At 49.5% G+C, this 18109-nt stretch overlaps 7 protein-coding genes across 7 annotated transcripts; 2 read left to right on the top strand and 5 right to left on the bottom strand.

The window, feature by feature from the left end:
- Positions 1 to 737: 737 nt before the first annotated feature.
- Positions 738 to 2332, bottom strand: N7520_010108 (clathrin-mediated endocytosis regulator UBX3; the record flags this gene model as incomplete). The annotated part of the gene is made up of 2 exons (XM_057144042.1): positions 738 to 2138; positions 2198 to 2332. 2 exons carry the CDS (start codon positions 2330 to 2332, stop codon positions 738 to 740), a joined length of 1536 nt encoding a protein of 511 aa, XP_056993330.1.
- A 1003-nt stretch (positions 2333 to 3335) lies between these two features.
- Positions 3336 to 5957, top strand: N7520_010107 (PAN-complex poly(A)-binding subunit PAN3; the record flags this gene model as incomplete). Its single annotated transcript, XM_057144041.1, has 8 exons — positions 3336 to 3408; positions 3524 to 3589; positions 3648 to 3702; positions 3763 to 4054; positions 4290 to 4472; positions 4525 to 4669; positions 4724 to 4879; positions 4930 to 5957. 8 exons carry the CDS (start codon positions 3336 to 3338, stop codon positions 5955 to 5957), a joined length of 1998 nt encoding a protein of 665 aa, XP_056993329.1.
- Positions 5958 to 6247: 290 nt separating this feature from the next.
- On the bottom strand, positions 6248 to 7449 carry N7520_010106 (fasciclin domain-containing protein; the record flags this gene model as incomplete). The annotated part of the gene is made up of 3 exons (XM_057144040.1): positions 6248 to 6465; positions 6511 to 6877; positions 6928 to 7449. Coding segments are annotated over 3 exons (1107 nt in total), but the record flags the coding sequence as incomplete, so codon positions are not given.
- A 499-nt stretch (positions 7450 to 7948) lies between these two features.
- Positions 7949 to 8989, bottom strand: N7520_010105 (intradiol ring-cleavage dioxygenase; the record flags this gene model as incomplete). The annotated part of the gene is made up of 2 exons (XM_057144039.1): positions 7949 to 8219; positions 8271 to 8989. The coding sequence occupies 2 exons, from the start codon at positions 8987 to 8989 to the stop codon at positions 7949 to 7951; spliced, it is 990 nt and encodes a 329-aa protein (XP_056993327.1).
- Positions 8990 to 9948: 959 nt separating this feature from the next.
- N7520_010104 (CCAAT displacement transcription factor COY1) lies at positions 9949 to 12260 on the bottom strand (the record flags this gene model as incomplete). Its single annotated transcript, XM_057144038.1, has 2 exons — positions 9949 to 12089; positions 12146 to 12260. The coding sequence occupies 2 exons, from the start codon at positions 12258 to 12260 to the stop codon at positions 9949 to 9951; spliced, it is 2256 nt and encodes a 751-aa protein (XP_056993326.1).
- Positions 12261 to 12603: 343 nt separating this feature from the next.
- N7520_010103 (uncharacterized protein) lies at positions 12604 to 16369 on the top strand (the record flags this gene model as incomplete). The annotated part of the gene is made up of 3 exons (XM_057144037.1): positions 12604 to 12757; positions 12811 to 15413; positions 15461 to 16369. Coding segments are annotated over 3 exons (3666 nt in total), but the record flags the coding sequence as incomplete, so codon positions are not given.
- A 372-nt stretch (positions 16370 to 16741) lies between these two features.
- On the bottom strand, positions 16742 to 17221 carry N7520_010102 (U6 snRNA-associated Sm-like protein LSm7; the record flags this gene model as incomplete). The annotated part of the gene is made up of 3 exons (XM_057144036.1): positions 16742 to 16869; positions 16919 to 16990; positions 17047 to 17221. The coding sequence occupies 3 exons, from the start codon at positions 17219 to 17221 to the stop codon at positions 16742 to 16744; spliced, it is 375 nt and encodes a 124-aa protein (XP_056993324.1).
- Positions 17222 to 18109: the final 888 nt, after the last annotated feature.

The raw sequence follows: 18109 nt of genomic DNA, 5'->3' as shown, positions 1-18109 counted from the left end.
ATATTCGTGTCCTCCTGTTCGATTGAATATTGACATGTTTAACCGACTGGTCAACTTCTAGCTCTGGCGTTATTCTTTACACAATTGGGAGAATTCGGGAGAATAAACAAAAAGCAATTTCCACGAAAAATCCCCGCTGCCACGAGATTCTAGAAGCTAAAAAAAAATTCATTTCAAGGGCAACGTTCATTATCCATAAAAGGGAAATAGTGGGCCGGATTCATTCCTTGCCGACCGGTATGGCCCACGCGGAGATCCATAATCTCTCCATCCGTCTCGGATGTAAGTGGCCCCGTTCTTCCCGGATGACTCATCCTTGTTCGTCCGTCCCTTATGGACGAAAACGGATCAACTTCGCCTAATATGGATGTTTAAACATGGGGATCCCAGCATAGAAAATCACAGAACTGCATTCAAACATCCATTCTTATAGGCTCTATATGCTGGCTGCATGGGTACAACCTTTGATTTCATCGGGCATTGAACAGTACATGTACATCTATTTGATGTGGGCCCGAGGTATACGTACCCAAGGTATGTTTATGCCGACTATGCACGATCAATGTACGACCAGACAGGGAAGTCATCGGTGATAATGTTCACATGATTCATTACTGATATCATCTCAAATGTCTCCAAATCTGGGTTCGAATGGCCAGGGAAATAGAGGTCATAATTTTGGGTTTCAGTTTTAACTCAAGTCATAAGCAAAACTCTATGTATGCGTACGTTGTACATCATGAAGTCCCCTCTTCATCTTCATCCTCCACAATGGGCTCCACCAGCAGGTTTCCACCCCGGCCGATCTTATCACGGATCGTGCCGCCGTCTTCCACTGCATACACCGCCCGAGGCATAGGTGAAACTAAGCGGAACCCATACTCATGTTCGAACCCTGGGGGTTCAGATACGGCGGATGTCTCTCCTGTTTGTAATTCTTCATAACACTCCACTACTGCGTAGAGCTCCTCCATTTCTGCGTCGGGTGCAAATCGACGCATGATCCGCTCTCCAGAAGGCAGGCGGACGCTAATGCGCACCGCATCCTTGACGTCCGTGCTCGGCTCCGGGTGGATGGACTGGACCCGCCATTGCTTCCACTGGATCAGATCACGCTGTCTCTTCTCCTCTGCAGCCTGGCGATCCGCCGCCTCTTGTTCCTCCCGCTGTTGAGCCGCCTCTGCTTCCCGGCGTTGGCGAGTCCGTTCCCGGTCAATCGCCAGAGACCGTTCGTAAGCCGAATCCTGCTGTTCCCGTAGACTGCGAGATGCCTGTTGCTCTGCGCGAGTCGACCTGATACGCTCCAGGGGCTCTTTGTTCGAAGAAATGGCGGCTCGAAGTCGGTTCGCAAACTCGGCGGGTGCGGTGATGCCTGCAATGCGACCCACCACCGACATCGCGGTCGAGGACACGTTCGGAGTGTGCACAATCACTGCCGTAAAGGGGAACTTGGTGACCCGTAGTGAGTTGGCTACTTGGTAAGCCTCGGAATCCCGAACATTCCCACCCCATACCAAAAGGTTGTTGGACGGGTCGTTGATGAATTCTACGAGTTCCGGTGCCAGTAAGGTATCTCGCACCCAACAATTTGTATCATCATGCTCAGGCGCCACTAGAATCACCATCAAAAACTTCAGATCGCGGTGAGCCTTCTCCAAAGCCATATTGTATCCATTCTCCAAGAATGGGATCGGCTGCGATCCATACTCCTCTTCAAACTCGCGAATGAACCGGGCTGCAGTGTCTTTCGGTCCAAGGGGACGGCGGCCAGTAGTATTTCGCCGCGCCCCCTGGAGGGCCGGGTTTGCTGTGGCATTGAACAGTCGGGGCAGGAAAGGAAACAATGCCCCGAAGAGACGAAATGAACTGTATAGGAGTCGATAGACCAGGTTAAAGGGTGTGAATAATAGAGCAATTATAAAGGGCGGGCGATAGGTGGGCTGATCCTCGGATTGAGTATCAACTCGGGGAGCGGGATCTGCGGTCCTGGGAGCTAGTGACAGTTGCTCAGCGATGTCCTCAGTCAGCAAGTTTCGCGTTTGCCGATTCGGTTGAGGAGGTGGGGATTGCGAAAGTGCTGCACGGGCTTCTTCAACTATATCTGGGCCTTCGCCATCGAAGAACTTGGCGATAGCAATCTATTGCGGGATTAGGTAGGTGAGTTGGGTGGGAGCTCCGGGAGTAAAGTGACACTCACCTGAACATTCCATTGTGACCGGCGCAACAAAGGAATAGCTTCTGCTATTTCCTGACCTGTCACAGATGTATATGTTTCAAGAGCAGTCCTCTCACTAGGCGAGAGCTGATCGAGGTCAAGGTCCGGCGTGGACATGATGGCTGATAGGTGGCAGGCGTGAGCTGTCCAGACCAAGTGGACATGTTGGACTGGCAAATAAGGACACCGCCTCATTACACCGCCTTGGCAAATACATAGACTTTCAGCTTATAAAGTAGGACTTGATCCAATCATTTTGAATAGACATCATGTATCCATAGTCCTTAGCTGTAATTACATCTACTTCGGCTACACTTTGTAGGTGATCAGACTGTGGTTGCTTATTCTACTGTGTCTGAATAAATTACATCATGCATAGATAAGAAAACCCGGGGTTGACTTTGTCGATATATATAAGAAGAGAGCGAGCACCATGGTGAACAGGATTTATATTCTGTGAACTCCATATATTGACGTTAACTAATGATAAGAGGTGGAGCTAGTAGATTTCTGACTATATATATCTTATCTACGGCAAGCTATTTTCTATATTATGAATGCATCTGGGCAGATGTGAATGTATTTCTTAAGCCACAATCTGAAGTGAATTAAGAGAGCTTTTGATTTCCTTCGCTTGTGCTGTCATATATATGTAGATATACCTACCATGTACATATATAAATTGAACTTTAATTACTTCTGTTTCATTTTCTGGTACGATTCAAATGTAATATATGGAGTACCTGACATAGATTCAATCGCGGGCCTGACCGCCTGGTCCGTGCGCCATCCCCCTTCACTCGAGTTCATTCATCGCCCCGCGTCTTCGTCTATCATTTCTATCGTCTTCCGCCTTGAATTTGGAGGGAGGAGCTGCATTGGCTCTCATATCCTTGAAGGCGTGGTGCCTGAATTATTTATATACCCACTTCTTCTCGTTTACCCCACCCGCCCGTGACTATCACAACGCGCCAATCTGCCAGTGCCGTAGGATAGGTGTCACATCACAAGGAATGTGGCTACCTCTCGGTCGACTCAATCCTATCGTCCCTGGTCCCGTTTCAATGGAGATCCTATTGCGCTGATTCGTCCTGTCTCCCCGGTCTCCGCCGTCTCAATCATGGCATCCTCTGGCAAGCCTGCTCTGGACGATTCCCGTCGCACTACGGGATCACCGAAAATGAAGACCCGAGGTGAGTCCTGCCATTCGTCATAAGTCGCAGATGATCCCGATGGGAAGATTGAATAAACTTGTCGGAGTTGTGGACCGAAGCTATACCCTGGATTGTTGCTCACTGGTGGGAACAGAGAACGCGAAAGATACGTTATGCCGCAATGTGACCATCTACGGCCGGTGTCGCTATGAAGATAAAGGTACCCTCTATTGATCGGAAAGTTGTGGGTTTGATCTGATTGATGAATCTGTAATCAGGCTGTGCTTTCAATCACGATCCCCAGAAAGTCAACGCGGCACACCAGTCGGACAGGTAAATCAACTAGGAACACAAGCTTTGGACAGCAGGTTGATAAATTCTTCTCCGTGTCAGCAATAAGAAACGATTCAACGTGGACTCACCGAGTTTTACACCCTCCCTTTTATCGGGAAATGGCGCCTCTGCATCCAAAAAATCCACCATCTCCCCGAAAGCTGCCAGCGCGGCCCCATTTCAACCCAGAGTTGCCGCATCCCGTATGCACTCCGACCCGGACCCATATTCATCCCCGCTGACTGCCAAAGGCTCCAACGCAAGTACACCGAGACAAGAAGTAGGAGCTCCTGATTGGACGACAGTGGGGGAGGTGCAGGAGTTTGTCCCGCAGGGCTTTGATACGCACGTGGTAGGTCGCATCGCTCCTTCCTTTCCTATGGCGTCGAAGAGTCCCTATTATCTGGGTTGAAATAATTCATCCCTGAAATCCCACTGCAATCATGCTGGGACCCCACTATAACCGCTCCAGTCGAAGCTTGAATGCTTTGACCGATGACTGGAAATCAGTCCAAGCCCCGGGATGGGCCAGATACCCATATCGCAGCTCTAGCATGAACTTTTTTCCGACTGACTCGTCTTTCCAGACACCTCTCCAAGGCAACGGGAACGGGGCCATTGCGGCCGCTGGGTTCGACCCATTCGTGACAGCTTCGCCTCTTTCTGCCACGGGTGGCGTTGGGCCTGTTTCCACGAATCCCTACGCACATGATGCGGCCGCTCTAGGAGGAGCTACTTTTTTCGCAAGCCAAACCGGCTTCCAACAACCAGTATGTGCCATTACCTGATACCGTTTCCTTGATCTAAGTCCATCTTTTGCAGGTCCAATACCATCTTTATGCACCTATTGGCCCTCACAATCAGAATACGCTTGGCTACCAACGCAATGTTCACGACCTCTTCCTCCCAAACGATTTCCGAGAAGAGCTGCAGAAGAAAGCTGCGGCTACTTTACAAACATTACCTAGTGAGTTGGTATGAATTCAGTCTGAATATCAGTGCTGATTCTTTGCTCTTTCAGACACACAACTCCCCGCACAAGTCGACTATTTCCACTCCCTCGTGCCATTGGATTTAAGCCATCAGAAGAATGCAACGACCTTCGGCTACCCTAGCTGGGTATATAAGGCACAGTCGAGCAAGGATGGAAATTTCTATGTACTCCGTCGGCTTGAAGGTAAGCACGGCCACTCTGTGATCCTTGAAATGACCAACTAACCAGTCCAGGATTCCGCTTGACCAATGAGAAGGCCATCCGATCCGTCCAAGCCTGGAAGCGTATTTGCAGCGGCAGTGTGGTAACAGTCCACGATGCATTCACTAGCCGAAGCTTCCAAGATAGCTCGCTTATCTTTGTCACGGACTACCACCCGCTTTCCAAAACACTGTCCGAGCAACATCTGGGAACCGGAAACCGTTTCCAGGGCCGCCACAACACGCACATCCCTGAGCAGGTTCTCTGGGGCTACATGACTCAGATCGCTAATGCGTTGAAGGCAATTCACACAAACGGTCTTGCAGCCCGGGTGTTGGAGCCTAGCAAAGTGCTCCTAACAGGCAAAAACCGAATCCGCCTGAATTCATGTTCCATCCTTGATGTGGTCCAGTTTGACACTCAACGGTCCGTCGCGGACCTCCAGCGCCAGGATCTAGTCAATTTTGGACAATTGATTGTCACACTGGGTGCCAACTCGCCGAATGTGATGCACAACGCCACCAAGTCCATGGAGCATTTCACACGTGCATACAGCCAGCAGATGAAGAATTCGGTCTTCTGGCTATTGGGCGGCCTCCAGAAGGACCAGGAACGTAGCATCGACACTTTCATCACTGGAATTTCTTCCCAGCTCATGTCGACTTTTGACTCGGCGCTGCACTTGGATGATCAGCTTACATCCGATCTCAGCCGTGAGCTTGAGAATGGCCGTCTAGTGCGTCTGATGACTAAATTGAATCTTATCAACGAACGTCCCGAATACGATCATGACCGACAGTGGTCCGAGAGCGGAGAGCGCTATTTCTTGAAGATATTCCGAGATTATGTCTTCCACCAGGTGGATGCCCAGGGTGACCCAGTGGTCGATCTCGGCCACGTGTTGACTTGTCTGAACAAGCTCGATGCCGGTACCGATGAGAAGGTTACACTGGTCAGTCGGGATGAACAGAGCTGCTTCATTGTCAGCTACAAGGAGCTCAAGAAAGCGCTTGAGTCTTCTTTCCAAGCACTAATGAAGCCGACAAGAAGACTGCACTAAGCAGCCAGGCTTTATTCTTATGCTTGTTGACTTGGGTGATTTTATTTGTCGGGTTTTTGGCTGTCTTTGTTTCCCCCTTCTTGTACCATCCGCAGGCACCTGCAACCTGGGCCATACCATAAAATGGTATTGGGTGGATTATTGCAGCCTTCTGGACTACTCATTGTCTCGTTACGCTTTCTTTTGCTCGACGCAACCTTTCCAGCCATCACATATTGGAAATAAACAGATAAAGAATGAAGAAAATCAATACTAAACGCATTCTGGTAATTTTAGACTATCACCGGATCTTAGAGCTCCATCCCCACCGTTTTCAAGTGCTCCCTCAATATTTCCACCGTCACCTCGTCTCCTATTCCTTTACCCACAATCTTCGGTGGAATCAGTACACGCTCCAGAACATGTATAACCCCATCACTAGCCAGCACATCCACCGTCATTGGCTCCCAGAACCCATTAACCCTGAAGTCCACAGAAGAGTCTTTCCATAAAAGATCCACCGTAACATCTTATCCATTCAACAATGTGGGAGATACAACATGGACCGAGTAACAATCTGCCTTTCCAAGTCTTCTCTCCAGATCCAATTCCTCAACTTCCTTTCCATAAACAACATCCGAGTAAATCGTCTTACCCAAAACAAGGTGATACTTCAGCAACGAACGCAAGCATTCTTCGCTCTGTGGCGAAAAAAGGAACTCGTTCACAAGTGAGCCTAGGGCCCGGAATGTCTCATTCGTGGGTGCCAAAGTTGTACCACTTGTCCGGTTCGTGGCATCGAGATGGCTGTCCAGGCCCGTGTGCGAAAGGGCGAGAGCGAATGTGCTAAATTGTTCGAGAAGGACACTGATGATTGCCTTTGTTGTTGGGGGTGGAAATAGAGGGATGTGGATATGGTGGATTATGCCGTGTTTGGCCACCTATAGATGTAAGAATCTGGTAGAAAGGAGAGATTGGACAGGGTACTTACTATGTTGCTTTCTATGATGCCAGTTTTCCCGTTCAGAAGTATTGAATGGCGAACTGTATCCACTCGAAGCCGTTGAGGTATTTTCTTGTGATCTCTGTCTTTGTCTTTGTCCTTGTGCTTATTCTTGTGCTTTTTGTCGTTTGCATTTCCTGGTAAAGAAATATTCAGTGCAGTTGGAAGCGTTTGATGATCGAAAGTTTTGAGGTCTTCAAGCGAGTATTGCCCCAAGACGACATGATAATGCAACATCGCGTCCATCGATAGAAGCTGATGTCGATCCTGAAGACGATCTAGAGCACGATTTGTCAGAGCAAATTGCGTGAACTTATGTTTTGTACTGCTGAGGAGGTTGACCAGAACACTTGCTCTCCCAAGCACATCTGCAAGCCTCCGGATTTCGGGACTCTGGCTTATTAGTTCCCAGATGGTGCTGTTTGAGGGACACTGATATGGTGGTTTGTCTGGTTCATCGAGTTTTGGTCCCGTATAGCAGGGGTTTGGTTTCCAGTGGCATCCTTCATTCTAGATAGTATTTTGGTATGAGGGTATATAGCCTCAGCCCCAGTCCCGAATCAACGGTTAGCTCTTGGCTTGTCTTTGTCGCCAAGATGTGAAGAACCTTTTGATTTGGTGCTACCAGGGCAGAGCATAAGCCCACTATAGACAGCAAAAGTTCTAGAAATCCCATGTTGAGATGTGGTCTAATATGGGAAAAAAGGTAATCAATGGAGATTTCATGCGCTTTGATCACTGTAAAGCTGTTCTGTACCACATAAGTACGTGTTCCTCTCGGTCAGCAGATATGTAACAAATAACTTTCTAATGGCCACGCCGGACACGTTGAAGACCTAGCTGTACGGTGTACGGTGTAACGGGAATACTTGAATAGCAGGCAATCACGATCAGCCAATCAATGATTTTAGTTGTACCGGATCTTGGGGATTACGAGGATCAAACAGTGGCATATTCTAATTTCCAAACATTTGAACACATTATGTACATTTCATTGCATTGACTGCGTTTAATCCAGATCAGGAATAGGCAGTCCATTCACAATCTTCACCTTACGACCAAGCTTATCAAGCGCCATCTTGGAGTTCTTCGCCCGCAGCTCGGCTGTCTCAGCGTCGGAAACCAGCACGAAGTCATAGGTGAGCAGGGCATGGCCCTCAGGAACATTATATTTCTTCGCAATCTCCGCATCAGCCTTGCCAATATCAACAGTCAGAGAATCCTTGACACCAAACACAGCATCCGAGGTCTCATAAGGATCGTTACGGAGGTATAGTGCACTGTGAAAGGAATTAGAAATCACCCCCAAATAATGGAAACGGAGCACATACGTAATCAAGTGATCATATCCCTCCTTCTCAAACATGAAGTGCATATGCGAAGGACGGTACGGGTGACGGTGCAACTTCTTCAACAACCGTCCAACCGGACCATCGTGAGGAATGGGATACGGCACGGGTGTAATAGCCTTGAACCAAAACACGCCGTTCTTATCAGACCGCATAATACAGCGGCCATCAGGCTCATCCCGGCCTGCATACTGCACATCATAATGGCCAGTACTGTCCGTCTCCCAGATATCAATCTTGACATTATCGATAGGTCGACCCTGCAGGTCCTTCAATGTGCAGACAACGAGCAAGGGCTCGCCCTTGGGATCATGGGACATGGAGTCACCAGCGGGCATCTCCTCGGCGTCATGGGTGTGGAACGGACCCAGAACGGTGCCCTCGGTGGAACCGGGAGGCTTGGGATGATCGATTGAGTCGACAAGGATGGAGAGACCGAGGACGTCGGAGAGGAGGATGAACTCTTGACGGACTTCGGAGCTGATTTGGCCTACTTCTGTTAGGAAGCGGAGACCGGTCATCCATTCGTCGGTGCTGAGGCGGGTTTCACGGGCAAAGTCGTGGAGATGTGTTACGAGGCGCTCGAGGACGTATTTCATACGCTCGTCTTGACAGAGAGAGTTGATTGTGTGGACATTGTCGGTGATGTTGTCGACCGTTTGGTCTTTCATTGGGGGGATCTTGACCAGCGAGGGATCCATGACTATTTGTGGAAGCTTGATAAACAGGAATTGGATATAGGAAGAAGGATTGAGATTCAAAGTGAGAAGATCCGGGGATGATTGAGTATTATATCGTCATTCCTTCCGAACCCGGAGTGACGGCAATGCTGGATTTCAAATGTTGGGTGGGGTGAAAGCAAGGTTTTTTTTTTTTGGGAATGAATACCTGGAACCTGTGGACATGATACTAGGAAGCTCATAGTTCAATTGGTTGATTCATAATTATCTGCTAAAGCTAGATGGGTCTTTCCCACCCCGCAAGAGTCGCCCCACCCAGTCGGAGCACCGGGATTACTGTGCTATTGAACCCACCGGCAATGGAGGTTTAATCTATGTCGAATACTTGACTAGGAGGGGCTTCAAGCTGAAAACGCTTTCTCTGGAGCTACCTATTTATTGAATTGTGCATGTATTTGTATAGTAAATTAGATTCCATCACACGTGGTAAGTGCATATGGATGAGAATATAGCCGGTTCCCCCACACGGAAACACGGAATCGATTCCTAATCTTGGTCAGCATGTTCTAAGCTAGTGGGGCAAGACGCCGGTTGATGTATATCCGTAAACCTTGGTTGGAATACTCTTTTCTATACACTTGGGGTAAATCCGTGCGGGGTGATCCCGATATCCCGTCGGAATGTCTGGGGTATTAATTAGGCTCTTACAATGTATCAAATTCCAAGATCGTAACCAGATATCATAATTGGGCTAAGGCTGACTGTACACTGGCTGACCGGGTCTTAAACATTCAGAGCAGTTCTTTCTTTTAACGCCGAAACTGAAGGGTCAGCCATGATAGATAGAACGAAAGAAAAGAAAGAAAGAGAAAAGGAAAAAAAACTCCGTGCCCTCGCTGTTCAAATCAGGGTATTGCCCTCAATCAAGAAGACAATGACATGTATTGCAAACGCTATTGAAACCTCAAGACCGGAAGTGTTCAGCTCGCTTGATTGAACCCCTCTTGCTGCCAGTCGTCGGCCTGCAGTGTGCCGCTGCCACTACCACTGCCACTGCCCATACCACCATGGTTGGCATATGCGGCGGCTGCAGCACTACCCACGGCACTCATGGCGCTATGCTTCTCAATCTCTGTTGTGCTCATCATGTAAAGCACTACAAATAGTAGGATATGGAGGGCAAAGCAGTAGCCGGCAAACAGATTTCGACTGGTCCGGTTAGCCATAATGATGCGGGTGAGGGAGAACACGATCCGCTCGGGTAGGCTCATGCGCTTGTAGGCACTGGTCGACTCACGACCTCGGAAGGCTGCAAATGGAGAAATTCGTGCCTCATACGCAGACTTATACCGATCCATAGACAACCCGGAAGGTGTGTCTGAGGAGCTATACACAGATGTGGAACTGGGGGCATTTGCGTATGAGGAAGCAGATGTGGATGCACCCTGGCCGCGACTATAGGTGGAAACATATCGAGTCTTCTCATAAAGACTCAGGTTATCCTTTTGGAGCGATGCGACCTCTTGCCTCAAAGACTTCACAGTACCGTACAGCTTGGAGAGCTCTTCTTCAAGCTCTGCATTCTTCTTCTTGAAGCGGTCTCTCTGAGCCTGGATCATAGGGAGGAGACCGGATCCACCTCCCACGGCTTCCCCAGAGCGGATGGCATCCATAGTATTTGCGGATACCGCGCTTTGATCAAAGCCAGATATGATTGACGACGTGGGAGATACCGCACCTCGGCGAGAGGAATGCGGGTACCGGGAAGAGTAAGTACCCGCGACGGACATGGCCGATGAGGGGAACACGTTGGCAGCCTCTTGCTGCACACGCAGGAGATCATTCTCCAGAGTTGTCGACAAGCCTCGAGATTTCTGTAGTTCTTCCTTTGTCGCTGCAAGCTCACCGCGCATGACTTCAAGTTGCCCCTGGATGTCACGCGATGATACTCGCAAAATGGTGAGATCATCAATTAATTTCTTGTTTCGAGCCAGTAGAAGTTGTTCTAACGAGTTTTGTCCCTTGGCCTTTGTGTCGCCGTTTGCATTTGTATCCTCAGCCGTAGCCTCGCCTTCTTCATCATCACCGGCCGTGAATTCGATCGATTTGATCATCTCCAACTCTCGACGGATTTCATCATAGTCCGCAACCTTGTTCAGGCGAGAGCGCAGCTCATCTCTCTCCATCGTGATCTTCGACACGTTTCTTTCCACCTGGTGGAGCTTGGCCTCCCAAGTATGCCGAGTAGAATCTTTGTCAAATCGTGCAGCATCCAGCTTTCGTAGCAAAGAAGAGTTCTCCGATTGAAGGCGCTGGTATGATGGGTCATCCTCAACAGAGGTTGGCTGATCGGAGTGTGAGTGCGATACAGCCTGGGCCAGTTCTAGTCGTAGTTGCTCATTCCGAGCCTCTACGTCTGCTAACCTCAAACTGGTCTTCTCCAGATCGGAAGTAACAAGCTCCAATTCCGCAGCAGTCGCGCCATTTCGAGGCCCCTCGTTATCGTCATCTTCGTCCATGCGCTGTGAAACCTCATAGCTGGCTTTGAGCTCCTTAAGCAGTCGTTCCTGGTTTTCCACCTTCTCTTCTAAGCTCTTCTCCTTTGCAGCCCAATTGCTTGTCTTCTCCGCCAACACGGCCTCCCAAGATGCTTCGATCTCCTTGGCCCTGGCCTCTTGATTATCTTCCAGCTTCTTCCGCGCGGCCCGCTCCTCCTGAAGACGTCTCTCTGTTTCCTCCTGTTGCCTGGTAAGACGGTCGACTGACTGTTGCAATTGATTTCGCTCGGATGTCAACTTCGGAACGGTCTCTTCGGAAAGGAGCAGGGAATCGACGGATGCTTCGAGGAGTGGGTATGGATCCGGCGCTTCGGATAAGGAGGAATATAGCTGGAGGAAGGACGATGAAGATGCTTTTCCTTGATTGGTCAAGACATCAATAAAGGATTGGTACGCCTTCAATAGTCCCTTGTGCTCTGCGAGTTTCTCCTGGTCGTCGAGTTTCTTGAAGTCCTTGGTCTTTTGCGCCAGGTCCTTTCTTTGAACGAGGGATTCCCGCTGGTACTCGACTATATCCGAGGCGACCGTGTCGAGTTTAGCGATGGTACTAGCCAGGTCAATTCCTAGGATGTGTTAGTCGCATATGGACAGATGGCTTCTTTATGATCAGTTCACTCACCACGCCAAGCGGCAATGGCTTGCTGGAACTTGTTTGTCTCCTCGGAGAGTTTGGTTGGTACTGCATCTTGTTGCTCCTGAGCGGCAAGGCCCTCTGTAATAGCAAAGGAGTCCATGACCAGTGTTCAACCCGGGAGAGCGTAGTTCACCCCACACCGAATCAGAGTAAGAACGGGGAAACCGCGCTGCAACAGGACACGCGGCGCACGGGCCGATATTCTTCCGATTTAAACAACACCGGTCGGGGAAGTTCGTTGAAGTTATTCAGAAGTGTTGCGTAATTGCTAGTGATCTGAATTATTCTTGTTCTTATCTCCAGGTTTGGTTGCCTTAGCCGTTGACACCCGCTTTGTTCCTGATATAGTATGAGAGTGGCCCCTGAACCTTAGCTTGGCCAGTCTGACCGCCTTCTAGCTCATCTTCAATGCTGCGCGGGGATAAGGCTCCTCCAAGCTAGCCATCATGGCTTCAGGTGATGGACTAGGCCCTCGTAAGAGGCGCAGAGTGGTTCCTCCTGGGTCAGATCCCTATGTCCTGCGATCACTCTTCGAGAATGTACCCGTGGAGACCGAGGACAACCGTGATGTCTACATCACCTGTGTTGAGTACTGGGGTAAGCTATCATGACGTGGTTTTGGAGAGCTATCCACTAACCCGCAATTCTAGATGAGAATTTGTATATCGGAACCTCGGCTGCTGAGATATTACACTTTGTTTGCCTTCCACCTGCTCCTGACGAATCGGGGCCCACGTTCATACTGGCATCGCGATTGCCTATCCCATTCCAAACTACACCCTCGAACAATGACCAGCTTGGTGTCCAACAAATCGTGATACTCGCCTCTGTGAATAAAGCTTGCGTCCTTTGCAATGGCACCGTTACTTTCTACATGTTGCCAGAGCTCAGCCCGGCGTTCGGTAACACCAAGGTTAACCACTGTCGGTGGATCGGCGGCTTGGATCTTGATCAGAATACCGAATCTGGAGAGAGCCCAGTGGTGATGATCGCAGCGCAGAACAACATCATGCTCGTTCAGATTGGCGATGAGGCGCGCCGCATCAAGAAGATCGGGTTTCCCGGATGTCTAGTCGCAGCCCGCCGAGGAACTATTGCATGCGCGGCTGACTCCCATTCGTACTCCCTGCTCGAAGTAGAACACCAGCAGAAGATTCCATTGTTTCCCATTTCATCCTCGAACGAGGTGTTCGAATCTGGACATGTGGAAGACATCGTGCCAGGGCCTCACACTCCTCTAAAACGATCGCCTTCGTCATCCTACCCAAGTTCTCCTCCTAGTGATTCCCATGCGCACGCCAGAAGTAGCAGCCTCAACGCCTTTGCAGGAATGTTACAACCTCAAGCGCCTTCGCCCTCGGGAACCCCAGATCCTTTTACAGCTACTGGAACACCCCGCCGATCAAGCTCGGAGGGGAGAGAAGATGAAAATCCCAAGAACAAGACTACGGACAGCCCACAGAATAATCCCTCGCCGACAGCCTCCGAAGGCACCAAGCCACTTCCTCCACTACCTCCGACACAAATCTCGAAACAGCTACAGCCCTATGTGGTGTCTCCGACCCCCTTTGAATTTCTACTTGTAACTGGAACCGCAGAAACAGAGCCTGGCGTGGGCATGTTTGTAGACTTGGATGGTGAGGTTGTGCGGGGGACCATTAATTTTCATCGATACCCGAAGGCTGTGATTATTGATGCCGGAGAAGATGATCAATTCCTCCAGCCTAACGACGATGCTAAAGATGAGTTTGTGCTTGCCATAATAGAGGAAGCAGACGACAAGAATCGGCTCGAAATTCAACGCTGGGATGACGACCCAGCGGAAATTGAACGGCAAAGGCGATGGATGGACATACCTTCGCCTGGGACAAAACCCGCTCAAGTTGGCCTGCGGCATACTGTTAGTCCCAGTCACATTGAGCTTGAAGATATCGGGCAGCTCTTACGAATGGCCCGTCTCAAAACTCCTTTGCTTTCACCACATGTGCCGTCAGCAGACCCTCGAACCCAAGCATCTATTGAGCATCTTCAGAAAGAAGAGGAGCTCTTTGAATCCCAGGAGTTGACCGACTCCGAAGGTGCCAAGAAATGCGAAACACATTCAGGCCAAGGATGGGAAGCCCAACGAAATGCCGAAGAGGCTAAATTTGCCCATGGACTGGGCAACCTCCAAAGCAGTCTCATACTGTGGTCGGGGTCCCAGATATGGCGCATAGTAAAGAACCCCTTGTTGGTTCAGCTTGAAAACTCTTTGCAGCAGACTCAGTATACCAATGATAGCGGGCACATTATCCTGCGGCGGGATTCTGTCATGGCATTGATGATGGCAATTCGGGACATGGAGCCTCAAAATGAGTCCGAATTTATCGGTCTTGGCTACGTGAAACAGAAAGCAAGTCTTCTATTGTATGGGGATCTTCTGTCTATGCCTTCCGATCGCCGAAGCGATGTTGTGATTGAACCCACCGAGCACGCCCTTGTGGCAGGTAACCTGGACCCCCGTCTGGCTCTGCTATTCATTCCACTTCTTCGACAGGAGATCTTACAGGGTCCTCAGGGGATCTGGATTCACTCCGGATTGGCGACTCTGACAGAGAAATATATCCAACAAGTGGGAAAAGTAAACAGCGAGCCGTCCAGGCCAGCTGCCATCAACGACCCAGTGCTGAACATGGTGAAACGATTTCTATTCTCTTGGCAGCAGAAGAGAGGATACGGTAGCATCACAGACGAGACATATGTCTTAGATAGTACCGACGCTGCTCTACTTCATCTGGTTTTGGAACAGGATGCCAATGTAAATGCGGACAAGCGAACAAAGGCATCGACTCGTACCGAGTTAAACCGTCTGGTCGATAACTGGAAGGGAAATTTCGACCGGGCCGTGGCGCTTCTAGAAAAGTACCAGAGACTCTACATCCTGAGTCGTCTGTACCAAAGCCAGAAGATGTCTCGCAATGTTCTCAACACCTGGCGGAGAATAATTGACGGCGAACCTGATGCTGGCGGGGAGCTCAGTGCGCCTGGGGTCGAGGCCCAGATGCGCAAGTATTTGGTCAATATCAAGAATGTCCAGCTGGTAGAGGAATATGGGTCTTGGCTCGCTGGGCGAAACCCTAGTTTGGGTGTACAAGTATTTGCGGATAACTCTAGTCGCGTACGACTAGAGCCTGCAGATGTTGTAACTCTCTTGAAGGAGAAAGCCCCCAACGCCGTTCAGGTCTACCTGGAGCATCTGGTTTTTGCTAAAAATGTGAGTTGTTTACTAATCCTTTCCGATTGCAAACTGACTGGTCACAGTACACGCAATATGCCGATGATCTCATATCATACTACCTGGATGAAGTACTCTCAGTTCTTGAGTCTTCACCCACAGCACGGGATTCCCTCTCGGATTCATACTCGACCTACCGAGCTCTACGTCCCCCCAAACCGACCTACCTAAACTTCATCACGGAGAACACGCCCAAGGAACCGTGGTGGCAGTCTCGTCTTCGACTATTACAACTGCTGAGCGGCACCTCTGGCACACAATTCTCGTCCACCCCTCTTCCTTCGGGCATTACCTACTCCATTCCCAACGTGCTGGCACGTATTGAGCCCTTCCAAGACGAGCTTGTTTCAGAGAGCATTATCCTGGACGGCCTACAAGGCCATCACCGTGCTGCCCTCCGGCTTCTCACTCATGGCCTCGGGGATTACGACTCTGCTATTCGGTATTGTCTCTTTGGCGGACCACAAAGCTCAACCTCATCTAGCATCCAGCCTGAACTTGCCGACTACACTTTACAGTCCGAACTTTTCCGTCATCTACTAGATGAATTCCTGCATATCCAAGATCTATCAGATCGCATTGAGAGAACCAGTGACCTCCTCGCCCGTTTTGCAGCCTGGTTCGATGTCCGTGAAGTTCTGGACCTTGTTCCCGGGGACTGGAGCGTGGATATTCTGGGTGGTTTCCTGGTGCATGTCTTCCGAACCCTCGTCTCCCAAACACGTGAGGCCCGTATAGAACGTGCCCTCAGTGCAGGTCTGAACCTGCGCGTCGGGGTTGATTATAATGATAACCTGGAGAAAGCGGGACCTTGGGTAGAGGATGAAGAGGGTCTTCGGCGCTTGACAGGTGGACCGCCTCCCGTTCAGGCTGGTACTAATGAAGATGACGGCGAATTTGGAGAAATTGTTTCGCCTGATACCGGGGGTGATTAAATACCATACATCTCACTAAGATACCTACAATTTATTTGGCTCATTACTAAAAACCATGAAAACAATTAATCTGTATGATTCGGCATCTGCACTCAATATCTGTGCATTGTAATAATCATGTATTTCGTTCCTAGGTTTCCTAGGACAAAGGACTCGTGGCTGAATCAAATATGCAGCAAGGTCTTTATCATACATTAATTCTCAGATGAACAAAAAAAGATTTCATGGAGCATTCGTTCCCTTCGTAGCTTCCGATGAGCGTGCACTCCGTAGGAGTCGGGGTCCATTGATTTTTCATAGGCGAACAGGAATCCATCAGGAACTCCCCGGCCGGCCATTGCATTCATTGATTTTAAAATAAGAGGAAAACCCTTACTCCTCAGGCTGCAAGAACGGGTTGGGGATCTCCTCACTTCCATCCGCAGGCGAGATGAGCACGATGAGTGTGCCACGAGCAACGATCAAACCCAGCGAGCGGGTAGTCTGGTTACCCTCATCATCTAGAATGATTTAGTATTGAGAATCAAAGGCACTGATGATCAAACATACCACGCATGGACTCCTTGACGTCGTCGAGGACGAGGTTCATGAGCTGATCATAACCCTTGAGAGTACCGGTAACTTAGTAGCGAATCAGCAATTGATCTCAATTAACCTTGTTTAAATAAAAGACCCACCTTCACGTCCACCATTGAACTTGACCTGGACCTGCTTGTCCATATACTTATTGAGATCGAGGATGTTTTCCTTCTTGGGCTTCTCCTGTGCACTGCCACCACCGCCACTTTTCTGCTGTGGCTGACGACCACCGCCGCGACCGCCGCGGCCTCGGAACGATCCTCGTTCGGACATTATGGTCTGGGGGGGGGGATATGAAGGGAAAGAAAAAGAAAAAGAAATTCCCCAATTGAAGACTAAACCTAGATAGGAAGAAGTAGGTAGCAAGAGGGTGATCAATCAGGTTCCCGATCAGGTTGGGAAGGGGGGGGTTCGGGGGTTCCAAGTGTATGAGGGATTTTTAGCTGTTTTCCTTTGATAAGATAAGCTATTAAGTTCCCGCTCTTTGGGAATTTCCGCTGTTACCGTATCATTACAATTAATACCGCCCCCGGGATTCCCTTATGCTAATGGCGGAGACCATGGCGGTGGAGTCTAACAGTATTCATAATACCCGCATACTGCTCCAGGCATCCATAATACCAGACCCAAAGGGTCTCAAACTAATTTGAAAGTAGTCGTCAGTGTGGAGGGTCAAAAGGCTTATTTTAGGGGCGATCTACAGATCGGTTTTCTTGATTTGAGGAACATGTAGACTGTAGTAGTACAATCCGTGGACGTAAATCCCATACAAAGTAGCGACATACAAGCTACAGGACAAGGCTGTCCATGCTTCAGCGGAAAGCCCCGGCGGGACTCCGCTGCGTACAACTGGCTGGTTTGGGCTGGGGCTAGCTGGGTCTTTTGTATTTTTGATTTCCTTCGGTAGATGAGACCTACTAGTACACATCCTTTCCATCTTCTTTTTTTCCGAGGACTTTACTTAAATCCTTTTTTTTTCTGTCCGCCCGCTCCATTTACAGTGTTCCGCCCTGAATTCCGCCGGGCTGATTGACTGTAGCCTTAACTCATCTCCGTTACCGCCCCTGGTCACTCTTCTTCTTTTTGTTCCTCGAACTCCTACTCTTCGGGTCATCAGGTCAATACTACTAGGGATCAGGCGATTATAGGGCCATTCCCGAA

Source organism: Penicillium odoratum (genome assembly GCF_028828045.1).
Source record: "Penicillium odoratum strain IBT 22623 chromosome Unknown utg000006l_segment0_segment0, whole genome shotgun sequence".
NCBI lineage: Eukaryota > Fungi > Ascomycota > Eurotiomycetes > Eurotiales > Aspergillaceae > Penicillium > Penicillium odoratum.
Note: the sequence above shows the minus strand (reverse complement) of the source record. Positions and strands in the feature narration are given on the sequence as shown.